Genomic DNA, 17820 nt, shown 5'->3' with positions numbered 1-17820 from the left:
TAGAGAAAAGCTTGTGTGGTAGTCCTCCTTTTCCGACCCTAGTTAGACCTAGGGCTTACAGCACTCGCCCAGCAGTCGAGTTTGCAGCCAGCAACACCGTCAGATCAAGATTAGCTACAGCAAAACTTTGATATTTACGTCGAATTGGCCAACGCTGACTGGACTTTGTGCAGCCCCAGTAGAAAACAGTTGGAGAAGATAGGAAGACGCAATAGCAAGGATCAACATGAGCTCCTGAAAGCGAAACGTAGCTGCTCAGCCAGAGGCTTTAGCACCAGCACGAAGCATCTTGCAGAATCCATCAGTGCGAGATCTTCGAATCCAGATCACTTCCTATTTCCTCGACGTCGTCGTCTTTCGAAAACCCTAGACTTGAACGTCGAACACGACGTCATGCGTACATTTCTTTTTGGGTGCTCTAGATCGATGTGGCAAGCACATGCAGTCACGTCAATGCATGCATGTATGATGTACCATCAAGGGTAGATCTACACGGTAGATCTACATGAAACCCGGGTTTCATGTTGTTGTATTCTTTTATTTCAATTCGCTCAGGACACAGGCAATACTGATGTACTCTTATACATGACACAATAACAGTCAACATCGCGAATAAATGCGGGAACGACAATTCGCGAATAACGACAGAATTCCCACGCCCATAGTACTCCATAGGAAAGTCCCATCCGGGGACACTTTTCTGATGCCCCGCCGTCCGCCGAGTGTCGTCATACTGTGAAAGTCATTATTCTAACGAGGCGCATATTACGATTGCTTACGATTTCTCAAAATTGACTGGTTTACGTGTACCAAAGGTAACGATTCTCACTTATTCTCGACGCTCAATGGGACAGTATATGTATCGATTTCTGTATAACGATTTCTATTTTAACGACAGATTTCTCCTCGTTAACTCGTTAGAGCTAGCACTTCGTTATACGTATGGCTTTTACCATGTTTACAGTACGCAGAGCTGACTGTACATGGTAGATCTACACATGATTTAGAGAGAGAGAGAGAGAGAGAGAGCAGCCATCCATCATGTTGCCATACATAACCCCGCTCTCATGGCGGGGGTTATGTACTCTTGATGCTGCGCATTCATGCACTCTGATTAGGCTCTGGCGGATTATGCCGCGCCGTGATACCATAACAACATTTTGAGGAAAAAATGTATTTTTCACCATAAAGTGCTCTGCAACACTACAATTGCAGGGTGGTTTCTGTAACGTGGTTGACATGACCATGTTCAGGCAGTGCATGCTTTGACTGCATGTCGCAGCATACCACATGCATGCATGCGTACACGCGCACACCCACAAAGAAATGTACGCGTGAGTCGTGACGTCGTGTTCGACGTTCAAGTCAGAGCAAAGTCCCATGCATAATAAAAATCAATCAATCAATCAAGCTGTAATACATGTAGAATGCGACTTCGGGTATAACGACACTTTTCTGATGCCCCGCCGAGTGTGGTTATACGCAAAGTTGACTGTTGTTGCACACCGCACAGGCTACCTGCTTTTGAGGTTATGCCAATGATGTCATGGTTATGCGAATGACGTCATGGTTATGTGAATGATGTCATGGTTATGTGAATGATGTCATAGTTATGTGAATGATGTCATGGCGGTGAGTCAGTGGAATCGCCTATGGGCACTATGTGCAGAGCACGAGTCAGTCACGGCTACATTGTATGCATACAGCCTCGTGAGTCTCTAGCACAACACCGCCGTGTATATGTGCCGCGACTTTGCCACAGCATCTCGACTGATAATGTAATCGCATAACCTCCATAGCAGTGAAGGCCACATGACACAACAAGAACACAACGAATCGATTCTATTCAAATCTTTACTTCCTGGGGCATGTCACATGACTGCCCTAACTGAGAGGAGCGTGTACTTAGTCTTTTGAAAATCGAGTCAGACCGGCCGACTGCTGTGGTTGTGCAGTGCCGGGGTCCGGCTTGAATACAATGAATGCTATAGTGATTGCACATAATCAAAAAACTGCAAAATGCTGGAGCAGGCGAAAAACTTGAAAAAACGGCAAAATACGAGCGCAGGATGCAGAAGCTGAATTGCAACTTCCGGGTGAGGAAGTAGGGGGGGGGGGGGGGGGGCACACTCCAAATAAAGGAAAAATATCAAGAGTCGAACAAGGTCGGACTCCAGTTCAAGAATATTCACATTGCTTGTGGGAGACCCAGCGACACTAGCGAAGCAGTGCATGGACAGCGGTTTGATCAAAATCTTTCCTTGATATGCATGCACAGACGAGGTGTCTGTGCGTCTTGCCGGACGTATTTGCACGTACATGTATGCATGTGTGTGTCAGCAGCGCATGTGTGCACATCCGCGCGCGTGTGTGTGTGTGTGTGTATATAATATGTGTGTGTGTATGTGTGTGTGTGTGTGTGTGTGTGTGTATGTGTGTGTGTGTATGTGTGTGTGTGTGTGTGTGTGTGTGTGTGTCAATGTATGTATTTGTGATACAGTGCTACTTCTAAAGCATTGCTAAATCTAAAGGAAAACTTGGGGAAATGATAAATCAAACAAATATGCAAAACGGGTGTGGGAAACCCACTGAAGTTGTAAGAAAGAAATCAAAAGTGCTACACTGCATTATAATTATGTGTAGTTTATGCAAAGACTTTTCAAGAGAATACTTTTATCAATAATTCAAAAAGTGGCGGGAGACGGTGCAAAAAAAGATGAAAAAATACCTAGAAAACGATCATTCAATTCACTTGGCATCCATTACGTACCAAATCTGAACATGCAGAACAAAGAAATGAATGACAAACCTGATGCAGGGCATGATTCCGTGTCACTATTGTCGATGTCCAAAGTGCAGCCTGCACACTACTTTGAGCAAGCACTCCACTGCGCAAGGCACTGGACAGAGATAGGCGTTGGCCACCACGGACAGCACACGGCAAACCTACGCGGAGCACCAGGTTTTGTCGGACGCCTTGCCGGCTCGAGACGACGGGATCATCAGCTCAACCGTCAATGAACCGTGCACGCCTAAGAGGGAGTGCAAAAACAAACATAAACAGACAGAAAAAGACCCATGATGAACATGTACATTACAACATGGCAAGGCGGCCACTCGGATAAGGCAACCACCATCCTACTGTCGTGGACATGGAAATCCGGTCGCATGTCTAGCGGCCCCAGGGCGCTGGCCATGCAGCCGTCGATAAGCCGTACACACATGCATTTATGCGCTGCAGCGCGCTGGTCGCATAGGATCAACATGTGCACGGCACGCAGCGTTCTGTACGCGCTAAGGGCGCCGGCCCCGATCAATTGACTGGATTTCCATGTACGCTACAGTAGAAGACCACTGCAACCAGGATCGACCCAGGGATGCTATTTCCAGTCAAACGACCCTTGATGAGGCGACCAGCTGGCCACAGAGACCACATTTTGAATGTCTCTCGAGCGGTCATCTTAGACCGGTTTCTCTGTGCTATCTCATACAGATAAATATACCGAGCGGCAGATCCTGCCAAGTTTTGTCTTCAGCATTAGCGAATTCCCGGTAGTATCGCTGTGTTCACAATCATGTTCACAAGTACATGTACATTGCTGCATGGGCATATTCATATCATGTACCTGTACAAGCACATGTACCCAATATTCCAGCTGGTACTGTCTCCTCTGTGTCATCATGCACTCAGCACCCTGCCCCCTTCCCCAGGGCTCCCCTCACCTGCCCCCCTCCCCTGCCCCTCCCATTCCATCTGGTGCTGCTTCCTCTGGGGTCATCATGCATTCTGTGCCCTACCACCTACCCCCTACCTTAACCCTTCCATTGGTCAAATGCAACACTGGTGTCTGCATGCGTTACACTCACTCAATAATCTGTGCTACTCTCGCGACGACTTCCTCCCGAGTGAATGCTGCCAAGATGCACAGAAGCTCCTTGCAGCTGATCTCCTTCTTGTGGACGATGTAGAAGAGCTGACCGGCCACATTGTCGGTATCCGCTAGGCCGCGTTGGTTCTCCTTGATGTAAGAGATCATGATGCTCTCGAAGTTGTTGACAAACTCGCCGGCTGCCATTACCAGCTGCTTGGCCAGTTTCTCTGTAATCCAAAACCAGAACAAGAAAACCGTTTCTCCGTGATCCAGAACCAGAACAAGAAAACAATTTCTCCGTGATCCAGAACCAGATAATAGTTTCTCTGTAATCCAGAACCAGAATAAGAGAATAGTTTCTCTGTAATCCAGAACCAGAACAAGAGAATAGTTTCTCTGTAATCCAGAACCAGAACAAGAGAATAGTTTCTCTGTAATCCAGAACCAGAACAAGAGAATATGTTTCTCAGTAATCCAGAACCAGAACAAGAGAATAGTTTCTCAGTAATCCAGAACCAGAACAAGAGAATAGTTTCTCTGTAATCCAGAACCAGAACAAGAGAATAGAGATAGAATAAAGAACATAGACCCACAGGATTACAGGTTCAAATGCAACACCTTCTAAAAAAGAAGAAAAGAAGTTCTTCTTTCGCGTCCTCCACCGGTCTCGTGACTCTCACCTCACGATATATACCTGAATGTGAAAGCCTATGACAAGATGAAAAATAAACAACAAAAGTGCGAACACTTACTTCGTTCCGCAAGAGTCAAGTACTCCGCCATCTTGTTTCCGAGATCAGTCAAGTCGGTAAGTGTCACCAGCTTATCACTGAGAGAAAACAACAATGTGAGCACATGCATACATACACGTACACATACACATTCACATACACACACATACACACACACACACACACACACACACACACACACACACATCCGTACATGCATGTTCGTGTACACGCACCATAACTTCACATCATAATTATGACAAACCCGTACGCATTGTTTGCACCCTGTGCATAATAGGTACAGGGTCGAATCCACAACCTTATTTGGGTTCACCTCTCTGGACGTCACTTTGCACTGTTTGCTAGCATAACTTATCGAAACATGCCATGTGATGTGAAGCCCCACAGTCCCCTAGGCCCAGCATTGGATAGAGATTGTACAGGCTGTTGCACATTCTTGATAGTTACATGTTCCTAGGACACTTTAGATATTACTTACGCGTTGTTCAGATTGCAGTACTTGGCCGAGACGTATTCCTCCGGTGACATGTTACGTAAACTGATGGCTGCACCGCCAGTGCCCACACACGCTGCACAGATACACAATGAAATCAGACAAGGAAATCAGCTCAGTGACAAAAGAGAACAGATTTATCTGCAAGCGGTTCATTGCAAACGGATATATAAGCGGTTCAAAACCGTTCTACCCGCGTTTAGGGTATTTCCCTTACCTGAGCCGGATGGAGTCGGTTCTCGGCGCAGGACAAGGTTTGAAGGGTCCTGTAAATAGCACATCAGCACACAGATACGTGCAGGGTAGTGATCAGCACACAGATACGTGCAGGGTAGTGAGTGCAAGGGCAAATGCACGAACCCCCCCCCCCCCTCCACACACACACACTCACACACTCACATACACGCACGCAAGCATGCACACCCACACACATACATACACTCACGTACGCGCGTGCGCACACACACACACACACACACATACAGACACATAGACAAACACAAACACACACACGTACACACACGTACACATACACACACACACACACACGACGGAGGCAAAGAGCTGTGTAGCTGTAACTTCAAGTTTCATGCAAATCATCAGACAGCAGCTTTCACAGAGGATCGCTGAACTGCTGGTGTGTATGTGTGTGTGTGTGGGGGGGGGGGGGGGAGGGGTATATACAGTCCTGACTATACTCTCTACTTGGAAGTATACACGTAGAGTCTTGGGGGGGGGGGGGGTGATATGGTCTTGGAAGGGGTATAATAACACTTGGACAGGGGGGGGGGGGGGGGGGAGTATATACAGTCCTGACTATACTCTCTACTTGGAAGTATACACGTAGAGTCTTGGGGGGGGGGGGGGGGTGATATGGTCTTGGAAGGGGTATAATAACACTTGGACAGGGGGGGGGGGGGGGGTAATATACTCGTACAAGGGGGGGGGGGGTGGTATAGATACTCTTGGTACATTTCCATGCACTCTCACCTGAGTCCATCTCTTCCAGAAGGACAGTCCTCCATTGGGGATCCTCGCCTCCTTGTTCAAGACGGGACACATCGGAATTGTTCCGGGCTCAAACCAGTCGACTGCGTGAAAGCAGGTAGCGTGGTCGATGCACTTCCCTCTACCGTGTGCAATGCACAGCACACCATTGCTCATCTTGCCACAACCGCATGCCACCGTCTCCTTCACAGCACAACAAGCACAACAACAGACAAGGATCACAAACACAACAACAGACATGGATCATAAACACAACAACAGACAAGGATCATAAACACAACACGTGTGATGATGGGCAATGTCGGTGGCTACCATGACCAGGTGGACAACAACTGTACGTGTACGGTGGGACAAGAAATGATCATCGAATGAAATTGTTCAATACTAGAGAAGAGCAAGTGTTAAGGAAGACCGTCCAGCCATTCACCAGCCATTCACCAGCCATTCACCAGCCATTCACCAGCCATTCCCCAGCCATTCACCAGCCATTCACCAGCCATTCACCAACCATTCGCCAGCCATTCACCAGCCATTCACCAGTCATTCACCAGCCATTCACCAGCCATTCACCAGTCATTCACCAGCCATTCACCAGCCATTCACCAGCCATTCACCAACCATTCACCGGCCGTATTTAGTGCACGGCACAAGAACAGCATGCTCCACAAGGGAGAACATGGAGTTGAGTAAAGAGTAATAATAAATTATGGCACGGCACTGTGACTCACCTCAATCAAAAGTCTCTGACTGGTAACTGCCTGCATGTCAGACAACCATTGCTTCACCTGACGTAGCGCTGCCTCACCCTCACCACTGCCGAAGACACGCTGCTCGTTGACCGACTCCATTCTGAGAGAGATGCCGCACTTCCAGTAGGACACTAGCAGCCACTCTCCGTCGCTGACATTCCACGGTAGTCGCATGGTAAACTTGGACAGGGCAGTCTTCCTCCAGGCGCTGGTTTTCGTGCCGCTCTCGGCGAGGAGCTGGTTGTGGCGAGTGATGCATTTCGTGCCGATTGTGAGGAACATATCATGTGGAAAGTGGTCGTTCTCGTCGCAAGCCAGAAGAATGGCCTCGGATGTGGAGCCGCCTTCCAGCTCACGGATAGACTCATTTTCGGTCGCAGCTGGCATGAGAAAGACTTTCTTCTTTCCGTTCCTGGCCGTGGTGATTTCACCCAGGTCACACAGGATGCACAGAGTCTCCATTAGCTGCAAGAAGGTGTGTCGGTGCTCCTCATTCAACATCAGCTGGTAGAACTCGGGACTGTGCTCTTGCCATAGACGCAGGGCCAGTTCAACCGTGATGTAGCCTTGTTGGTAGAGATCAATGTCATCGCGTGATGGTGGATCCTTCACGAAATCTTCTCGCTTCATTCCAGGCTGAATGAGCGAGCCAGCCAGCTTCATCACGGATGGTACGTTGATGATCACTTTATCCCGCAGTGCTACGGACTGGGGAAAGAAGAGAACGGTGCCAAGGTTGTGGTGAAAGCCCAGCATAGGTTTGAGCTCATCCACTCGGTGTGCAACGCCAAGGCAGCGGGCTAGACGAAGCAGATTATTGAGCGAGATCCAGGGACTGGAGAGACGGGGATCTCCAGAGAGCTCGAGCAGTGCGAGCGTTTCCAGACAACGTGCAAGTGGGATAGCCTCTTGGTTGACACTCTCCTCGAGAAGCTTAGTGCGCAGGCTTTGAATTCCAGCGTGTTCTAGCCAGAGGAAGCTACCAGAACATGTGTTGTTGACAAACACGATGTCGTCAGACTTCAGCAAGTGGCAGTACGGTTTCCCTTTAAGACTTTTCATGATGACATCACGTTCCGCATCCAGGGTCGCTCCACTGAACCAACGACGCTGGTCGATATGCGTGCCAACGAGGAACACCCGCACGTTGCTGCTACTCGGCATGTTGTGTATTGTGGCCAGGTATTCGTGGATTTTCGTAAGGCTTGGCTGCCTCGGCACAGCTGCAGTGCAAGGCCGATGTTTGCCCTCGTGTCGAACCTGCATAGCACAGGAACACACCAGACACAGAGCACAATGCGTCTGGTGTTGTAACCAATAGTTTTATGCCAAGTCCTGGCGATCCTCAGACAACTCATATTAAACGGGGATATGTGTACGAACTTGTCATTCATACTGGCAATATCTGAGTATTCTGTCTTCAATTCAAGATATTTCTAGTCTGGCGTCGCATCTCTTCAAGTATAACACTGTATGCTATAGTACGGCGAAGGTCAAATCATTGCCATCTTCTAAAGTACAGCATTCTTGGCTTTTAAAAGGTCTAGCTAACACCGAAACCCATTGTACTGTTGGCTGGTCACAGTCACTTCACAATTCACACACAAGGTGCTGGACTAGACTGCCTACACCAAAACCAGCCCACTGTCCAACGGTCTCTCGACATCTATCAATACTTACAGTGCTCTGAGGAGTCCTTGCTTCCACAAACTGGCTTGCGTTGAAGACAATTGCATACACAGTGCGGTCAGCACCAAAGCCGATGTGCTGAAGCAGCCGATAGGAGTCCTGGCCTGCCGTGTCCCAGATGCGGATGATTTGGAACGATCCCTTGGCAATATCTGCGCTGGCATTCTCAATGAACCAAGAGGATGTCACGCGGCTTGAGATATCACTAATCACACTTTGTGGTAACTCGTTCTCGCTTGCTGCCGAGTCAGAGAATGGGTCCGTCAACCCAGAGGCATTACTTGCTAGTGAAGAAGAAATGTCTGATCTGGTATTGCTTGCAGCAGAGTTAGCAGAATGAGAGGATTCCGAAACAGATGAGGCAGAAGAAGAAGAAGCAGCGGCAGTGTGCAGACGGGCCTCTGGAACAGTTGCGGTATCCTTGATCACAGAGGCGATCCTCCTTCTGAGCATTTCCTCGCCGTCTTTGCTGGCCTCCTGCTCCAGCTGATCGCCATCGATGATGAACGTGCTTTCATCCACTCCGACTGTGCTGTTGTCGTCCTTTCCGCGCAAGATTTTCTTGCGGCAAAGAGAGCGCGCCAGGCTGGTCTTGCCTGCACCGGCTTCACCGATCAGAATCATGCGTAGAAACGGTATTCCAATCTCCAGCTGGAGTCGGGCTGGCTTGACCATGGGTTCAGAAACTGTGCACAAAAAAGACATAAAATACTTACACTTGTACATGAATGCATATGCTACCTATGGGGTCTCGTACCCATCTTGCATTTGCAGTGCAGTGTAGCTGGCAGAAGACACCTCTAATGCATGGATATGGCTTACTCAGGGTCAGAGACTCAGAAGTAGAAAACTTCGCATCAGTTTGATACATTACACTACTTTTCAAAGTGCATGTATTCTCACATTCGGAGCATAGTGCGCACCTGCGAATTCGGGCCTGAAATAGCGCATTAAAGTGCGCAATGTTCTCTGGCAAATGCAGCAATTATAATCTCTGGCTCTCCATCCGAGTCTAGTACGCACAAGTTCCAATTTCAAGTATTCATTCTGCTAACACAATCATACTTGATCACATTTATACTGTGTATGGATTAAAAGACTGGTGGAACAGAAGGCACCACCCGTCTCAGCACTGGCTTCATGCTGACCAACCTTCATCAATGTCTTCTGATACTTCCATACCTGTGTAGGAGACAATTTTAACACAGGAGGGTCGGTAAGGCATGTCCAATTGCATGACGGCATAGATGATATCGTGCGCTCCAGGGACATCCAATAGCTTATGGTTAAGCATTCCACCATTCCATTTCATCTCGCTGCACACCACTTCACCTGTTGGCCACCAATGTACAAAAAGGGATCGATCCCCGGGGTCTGACATCTTGTAGCACACAGAGAGCAGAACAAAACACACACATTGTTACTAGGTCTCTGTGACTGTCATGGCTGCCACGGTAACCCTGCTCTCTTTTAAAAGTGCATCGCACCACACTGACATGGCCCAGTTAGTCCTTCCACAGCATCAACACAGTTTAATATCATTCAGTGTGCATTCTGTCCCAAGTCCGTGTTTTCTTGATTGTTAGTGTGTGTCATTCATGGAATATGGACACGTGGGTCTACGGCAGATTGCCAAGAACCAGCTCATAGAACGACTCAACAATGAGAGATGCTTCCCAGTACGACATTCACAGCAAAGCACGCCTCACCGGCACCATATTCACAGAAAGCTTCCCACACCGAAAGACATCACAGCTGTATCTTTGACTGAGTTATGAACTATCGATGCATGTTCAGAGGGAGAGAGGGAGGGAGGGACAGGCAGACAGAAGAGAGAGAAATGGTCAAACATATTGGTTTCCATGGCAACCTCAGGAATCTAACATAAGCTTTATTTAGATGGACAAGTCCAAAGAGGCTTGTACAAGCAGCTTCCCACACACGGCACAGAGCACCACGCATCATTCGTTGTAACTAAAAGTGTCATGCCCATAGGCAATCATCAGACAACTACTTGTGAACTGTAGTGCTCTGTGTTGTGTGTACGATAGCTATATTTGAATGAATAATGAGCACTCTGTCGAGCCGGAGCACTCTCATTTACAAACGACTTCCAAACTTTCAACTGCTTTAATAGCATCCTGTGCATGGACACACCATGATAAAAATCATCATAAACCTGCAGACACTTAAAGGGGAAGTGTAACGATTTTTCATGTAGGGTCCTGAAGAATGACAACTTGACATCGGTTCGAATGGCATATCTCTCGCTTGCATATGATAAATCAAACTTCCCAAATCGCCAATTGTATGCTCATGTTACCATGGCGACCAGCGCAGTGATGACGCATGTTCTGCTTAGCTCTGTGAGAGAGAAGGTCGATCACTGCAGAATTTGGTCATTTTCAAGTGGTTTATTGTACTCACGAAGTGTAAGAAGGGCTTTGTTCAATGCTATTAGTGCCGTGAGCTGTGTATTAGCAAGAGTACATAAAAACCAGAGTGTGCAGCTCGGATGGGTTGCTGTCACGGCGGAATTCCGTGATGACATCATTTTAGTGATGTAGCGCGTACAAGCAGGATTCAAGAAAGTCTCTTTCCGCACAACTGCAGCTCAGTTGTACGCACTTCGTCATTTCCCGCCTCAAATCTGCGCCAAATATGATGTAATCCCGGAATTCCGCCGTGACAGACACCCATAGCAGAAAAGGCCACAAGCTGCACACTCTGGTTTTCACGTACTCTTAGCAGGGGCGTCACACACGGTACGACCACTACGACCATGGTCGTACCACTTTTCGTCCAGGATGGTCCACCCAATTCATCCGAAAAAGCAATAAAAAAATTCAAGGATCTTCGGACTTGTACAAAACATCGCAACTGTTACTTTCATTGCAAGGAGCATACAGACTTGATGCCTAGCACTAGCAGCTAGATATTGCCCAAGACTCCAGGCGGCTATCCAATACGATAGGCGGTTGGAGTCACGGGTAGAGACAACCAGACGATGGATTCCTCACGGACGCATTCACTGCAAACTTGACGGAAACAGAGCTGAGCTGGCGGAGATCACTGGGTCCAGAACTAAAATTTTCCAAGATCTACCATGTTACAATGGTGATCAGCACGTCAAGAGACACTACATGTATGTCACTTGTCAGCTACAACATAATTATATTCTTTCCACAACGACACCTACCTAGTACCTCTGGCTCCTGACGATCTACTGCAAGCGGATTCGAAAATGCATTACACCCGCGAACGCAGCGCTTGTCAAAAGAAAAGGGAAGCGCTTCATTCTCCGAAGCTGAAAAGTGTTTGGACTGCTGCTCCACGGCGGCAGAATATTCTGCAGCTGTTCACCGACACGACCCGCGCCCGCTTCACCTATATTATAACGATTTACGATCGTTTCGTTCCCCGAGTTTTCTGGTAGCAGCAACAAGAATTGCGTCCGCGACGAAAGTCTCTCGCAAACTAAAGTCCTGTTGCCACGATGACAGAGAAGATTCCGCAAGCGCTTTCTTCTGCTTCCAGTGTTGTAGCTCTCCGGTCCACTGGCAGATCTTTCAATCCCACCGAACAAAAAAAGGGATCTTCTTCTCTCTCTAAAAACAACTAAAATTACTTCGCGACTGTCCAGGCGCTAGGCCGCGGCCGTGTACATAGTGCACGCGACGCGGCAGACTTTTGGCAGTTTTGCAGGACACGACATACGTTTTTGCACAGCGGCTGGCGCTAGAACGCGCAGCACGCTTGTACTTCGGATTTTGCGATTTTTTCGAGGGCAATGGCCCTGATCAGCTGAATCATTGAATGGGTTCCTTTTGCCTTGCTGGGCTACCTACGATGTACAGAAATACCAAAAATCCATGAGAAGTTTGTTTTTGGAGCTGGAGTGGGGTTGTCTAATAAGTGCTAGGGAACCCTCCTTTGCGGCTGTAGAGTGCTAAAACGTGGCCTGTTAGCCGAAAAACCCTTATTTTTTTCTCCGGGGGACACCCCCGGACCCCCCGTCGTACCACTCCCAGCCACCCTGTGACGCCCCTGCTTAGTATTAGTAGTCCTTTCGGGTGTGTACTGGGACGTGACACTGACAGGAGAAGGCTGGAGTGCGGAGACAGCAGCAGACAAGCGGAAATAGTGACAAAAAGCGCTAACATCTTGGTTGGAACAAATCAGACGTTTAGCATTTACCCCAACCAAGGACCACGCCATTTGCTCTTTCCACTTCCTGAAGATGGATGTGATGCTTGCTGGCGATTCTCCTATCTCTCGTAACATCTTCTGAAGCCAGGTGAGACGACAGGTGGTGGAGATTGGCGAACCAAATAATGTAGTTTTTTGAAAGTTTGCTGAAAATTTCTCGGGAGAGATGGCGAATACCAAGCATCTTCTCCTTGAGGAACCATTTCCTAGGCTACAGTCAGCCAAGGGAAATGCAGGAGAATGCCGAAAAATGTACTAGCAGCATTGAACACAGCACTTCTTTCACTTCGTGAATACAATAACACAATAATGAAAATGACCACATTCTGCAGTGATCGACCTTCTGTCTCACGGACCTAAGCAGAACGTGCGTCATCACTGCGCTGGTCGCTATGGCAACATGATCATACAATTCGCGAGTTGGCAAGTTTGGCTTATCGTTTGCAAGTGAAAGATATGGTACGCTTTCCAACGGCCAAAGAGAGTTGGAAAGCTTGTGTTTTTGTGGGTAACTTGAACATTTGGGGCTCATGTAAAATCGCACTGATTTTGGGATTTCCCTGCAACTTTTTGCTTCAGCAAAAATGTTGTGCTTGACCGCATTCCTGTCACTTCGCAGTGGCTTTTCGTTGCCGAGCCACCGTGCTCACAGCAGAGACTTCTGTGTGTGTTGTTGTCGTGAAAGTGGACCACAAAGACGCCATTCGAACCGATATCAAGTTGTCTTTCTTCTGGACCCTAATTGAATTAAGGTGAGCCAACAATAATAACATTTCCCTTGTTTGCTCTTTTTTGAAAATCAGTGTGGTGATCATTTCCTTCAGATAGACAAGAGAAAACGTTCGGAATAGACCCATTGCGCAATGACGTAATTTGTGCCATAAACACCCTTCACAGCCACCTGAGGAGGGGGGTAGTCTGGGGTGTTGAACAGTGCACTCCTGATCCCAGCATACTCACAAGCATTACTCATGCATTCCATATTTGGCTGTGAAGGGTGTTTTTACGTCATTGCGCAATGGGTCCATTAACTCGAAATTGTTCTGTGTTTGCAGATGACTGTGTTTACCATGTACTTATATTTAATTCTTAATTGCTATTCTATTTGAAAAGCTTACGTGGAGATGTAATTAACGTAATAAATAGAGTAAGCTGCGCACTCAGTACAAACACCATTAGCAAAACTTGTTTTCATGTATAAAAGCTTGTTCCTCAACATGAAAACAAGTTTTGCTAATGGTGTTTGTACTGAGTGCGCAGCTTACTCTATTTATGGCGCTATTCTATTTATTGAAGTTAGTTCAAAGAGGCTCACCTTTGCAACAGAGTCAGTCAGGTTAAATGCAACTTGGCCAATTTCACCTCTTTCAGAATTGAATCTGAATGTACGCGGAGACTGATCTGGGTTAAAACGGCCGAACCCTATTGAAAGGAAATATTTCATCCAATCAGACTCGAATATGTCCTGAAGGAACATACATACATAGCATACATACAAATATACATGAGTGCTTATGCACATACACATACACATACACACACCCACACACCCACCCACCCACGCACCCACACATGTACCCATGCATGCAACCTCCCACGCATCCACCTAAACACGCACCCATCCACGTACGCACCCACGCATGCACGAACGCACCCACCCACCTACGCGTCCCCCCCCCCACGCACGGACCTACCCACGCACCCCCCCCCCCACGCATCCACCCGCCCCAACGCACCCGCCCCCACGCACCCCCCCCCCCCCCCCACACACACACCTGTGCTGTCCTGTAGAGCCACTGCCACAGGGGTCACGTGGGCCCCGGAGGGGCATCAGAGAGGAAGATGGAGCACGCAGCTGATGACGCCGGAGATGGTGGAGCAAACGGAACCGGCGAGAACACGCGCATACATGACTGAAAAAATTACGCTGCTGGGCAGTCGGGCGGGGGCCAGTCCTCGAGCACCAGTGATGACCGCGGCCTTGCACAGTCCGAAAGCAGCGGGCACACACAGCACAGTGCGCAGCACAGCAGGCATCCTGTACATAGACTTGCCGGGGCTCGGGAGGCTAAGGCTGAGGCTGAGGTGAGGAGCAGCGGTGACAAGCTAGACCACCCTTGCTTCGAAACCAACACCCACAATCTCCACAGTGGCAAGCCCCTCGCTGCTCAGCAATGGGCTTACCTTTGGACTTTTGGAAAGCCCATCGCCGAAGGCGATGATAGCTATTAGGCGAGGCAGTAGTTCTTGTGTCGGGATAAATCATTCGGACGGCGAAAGTCGCGGCCGCAGACACAGACAAACACTCTTGGTTGGGGCTGGCTTGGTGGCTTCCGACGGCTACGCTCGCGCCAGTCTCTCCGGTCCTGAGCAAGGTGGTACCATTGCGCCTCCGGGATACCGGTCGCACGCAGGTCTGAAGCTGCCACATCTCTCCAACGACGCTTGGGTCCATGGCGGGGCCGCGTGTTAGTGCCCTCCGCAAACAGGATCTGCTTTGGCAACCTGGTGTCGTCCATCATTGCGAGGTGACCAAGCCATCGCAGGCGATTCACACGAATGACCTCCTCCAGCGAGGCTGGCATGCCGCTGCTCTTCGCCAGGTCTTCCCTTGACAGGTGTTCCTGCCACTGCTGGTCTCGGGTAACACTCAGAATCGTGCGAACACACTGTCGATGGAACGTGTCCAACCTGCGCAGGAGGGGTGCCTTCAGCGTCCATGTCTCAGAACCATACAGCAGCACTGTAAGAACCACGGCCTGGTAGACGTGACGTTGGATTCCAAGCGATAGACCCGAGTTCCGGAAAATTGGTTGGAGGAGGCTACCAAACGCCCTCGATGCCTTGGCGAGACGAGTTGTGACTTCGGCATCCAGCTCTCCATTGTCGCTGATTGTACTGCCGAGGTAGGTAAAATCGCTGACCACGCCGATCACGTCACCAGCACTCCCAGGCACCACAATATCAGCACGGATGACACTCGGACCGACCGCCAAGAACTTTGTCTTCTGCACACTAACAGTCAGGCCCCAGCCTGACGCACACTGCGTAAATTTCTTCACCATCGTCTCCATGTGCTCGTACGAAGTGGTATACAGGGCAGCATCATCCGCAAATAGCGACTCCGACACGGATAAGTCTGTGAGTCTGTGCTTGGCAGTACGGTCGCCAACCAACTTGCGGCCGATACGATGTTTCATCGGGAAACTAGGCACTGTGGATGTTGAGCGCCAGTGTGCAAGGACGGCAGAGAAGTAGAGGTTGAACAACATCGGAGCCAGGGTGCAACCCTGGCGTAGACCATTCTCCACCCCAAAGCTGTCAGACTGACCACTACCCACGCGAACAGACGCCATCATACCCTCGTGAAGAGACCGGATCACCTGAAGCATGCGCGGAGGCACACCGAGTTTCTGCAGGACCAGCCAAAGCGCTGTTCGGGGGACCGAGTCGTACGCCTTGCGTAGATCCACAAACAAGACGTACAGATCAGATTGATGTTCGATGGCTTTCTCGAGTACTTGGCGGGCAGCAAAGATCATATCGATGCAGCCCCTACCCTTCCGAAAACCGCACTGAGACTCTGGTAGCCAGTCTTCAGCGAGTGGCTCCAGCCGGTCCTGGAGCATGCGAGCAAACAGTTTGCCCACAACATTGAGCAAGCTGATGCCACGCCAGTTATCGCAGCTATGCCGGTTACCCTTCTTGGAAATGGGGACTATCTCTGCATCACGCCAGTCAGCAGGGACCGATCCAGTTTCCCAAACCCTAACGATGAACTCATGGAGGCGACCCAAACAAATGTTCACCACCACAACGAATCAGCTCTGGCAGAATGCCTGATTGACCACTGGCTGTGCCATTCTTCATACGGCGAAGTGCACGTTGGAGCTCCTCGATGCTAGGGACGTCGTCCAGATGTTCACGAACATCCAATGCAGGCATGCTGTCAACAGTGTGTTGGTCAAATTGGCTCACACACCCACCCACCCACACACACACACACACACACACAAACACACACACACACACACACACACACACACACACACACACACACACACACACACACACATACACACACACACACACACACACACACACACACACACACCTTGGACCTTGGACGCGCTGCCATATTCTGGCTATGCGGACCCCATGGGGGGTTGAGCAGGTTCGGAACAGTAGGGGCGATGACGGGATAGGTCCTGTGGTCTACTGAACGCCGACCGCAATTGCAAACGATGCAGAAGCCACGGCTGCACTTGTGACGTTTCATGCCTTGGCGCGATAGCACACAGCGGTTGCAGCGGGCACAGTGGAAGCTGCAGCGTTCCCAGGACATATTGTTTGTAACCGGTGACTCAAGTGTGTCAGAAGATGCCTCTGCTGGTGATGTTGCTGGCGAGCACTTGTGTCGGGCAAATCCACCCTTGCTCCGGAACCATCTGTCGCACTGATCGCAGTGACAGCTTCCTGGCTGTTGGCTTATGGGTAGGGCACGCGTAGCTGTACACCTGTGTCGCTTCACACACACACACACACACACACACACACACACACACACACACACACACACACACACCACACCACACACGCACGCACACACACACACACACACACACACACACCTTAAGAAGAACACACATTGCCTGGGTGGATGGTGCGCGGCCGGCGAAATTGAATGGCATTTAACCGGCGGGCAAGTAATAGCAGGGTTGGCAAGAGCCAAGAGCCCACTGATGCATTCAATGGAGAAATGGAGAGCCGCCGGGCACCGTTTATTGGGGTTAACTTTATAAAAGTAAGCATGTGAGGATAAATATGGGAGTGGGAGGGTGGGAACGAGAAACAAATAAACTGACAACCAGTCACCACCATGAGCAATTCTTCAGAAGAGATTGTCAGCAAGGGAGCAAGAAAATGGGCCGCCATTTTTGCGTCATGGTAACCGGACATCAGTATGGTTGCTGACCTCATGGGCACGTTGTGTGCGCTGGGGTAAATGTGAGTGGCAACACTGACAGTTGTGCAGCACTATGCCTGCG

The 17820-nt window shown here is 49.3% G+C and overlaps 2 protein-coding genes across 2 annotated transcripts in view; both read right to left on the bottom strand.

Moving 5' to 3' along the window:
* Window positions 1–17820, bottom strand: part of LOC135820760 (uncharacterized) — a 69615-nt gene that overhangs the window by 33615 nt on the left and 18180 nt on the right. The gene's annotated exons all lie outside the window — the stretch shown is intronic.
* On the bottom strand, window positions 1837–14264 carry LOC135820761 (uncharacterized). Its single transcript, XM_065333791.1, has 10 exons — window positions 14088–14264; window positions 9746–9944; window positions 8555–9249; window positions 6854–8134; window positions 6108–6308; window positions 5335–5383; window positions 5103–5193; window positions 4625–4701; window positions 3868–4099; window positions 1837–3032 (listed from the first exon to the last, which is right to left on the bottom strand). The coding sequence occupies exons 1-10, from the start codon at window positions 14247–14249 to the stop codon at window positions 3008–3010; spliced, it is 3012 nt and encodes a 1003-aa protein (XP_065189863.1). The 5' UTR covers window positions 14250–14264; the 3' UTR covers window positions 1837–3007.

The sequence above is a fragment of the Sycon ciliatum genome, chromosome 7 (genome assembly GCF_964019385.1).
Source record: "Sycon ciliatum chromosome 7, ocSycCili1.1, whole genome shotgun sequence".
Taxonomy (NCBI): Eukaryota; Metazoa; Porifera; class Calcarea; order Leucosolenida; family Sycettidae; genus Sycon; species Sycon ciliatum.
Note: the sequence above shows the minus strand (reverse complement) of the source record. Positions and strands in the feature narration are given on the sequence as shown.

What these genes read in the sequence shown, in the direction of transcription:
- LOC135820761 (XM_065333791.1), bottom strand. Translation starts at nt 14,249, where the DNA reads ATGTTCCTTCAGGACATATTCGAGTCTGATTGGATGAAATATTTCCTT. An exon ending in CAAGGACTCCTCAGAGCACT is followed by an intron (nt 8,135 to 8,554) that starts GTAAGTATTGAT and finishes TGTGCTATGCAG; the next exon opens with GTTCGACACGAGGGCAAACA. An exon ending in TCTGGAAGAGATGGACTCAG is followed by an intron (nt 5,384 to 6,107) that starts GTGAGAGTGCAT and finishes TGCTATTTACAG; the next exon opens with GACCCTTCAAACCTTGTCCT.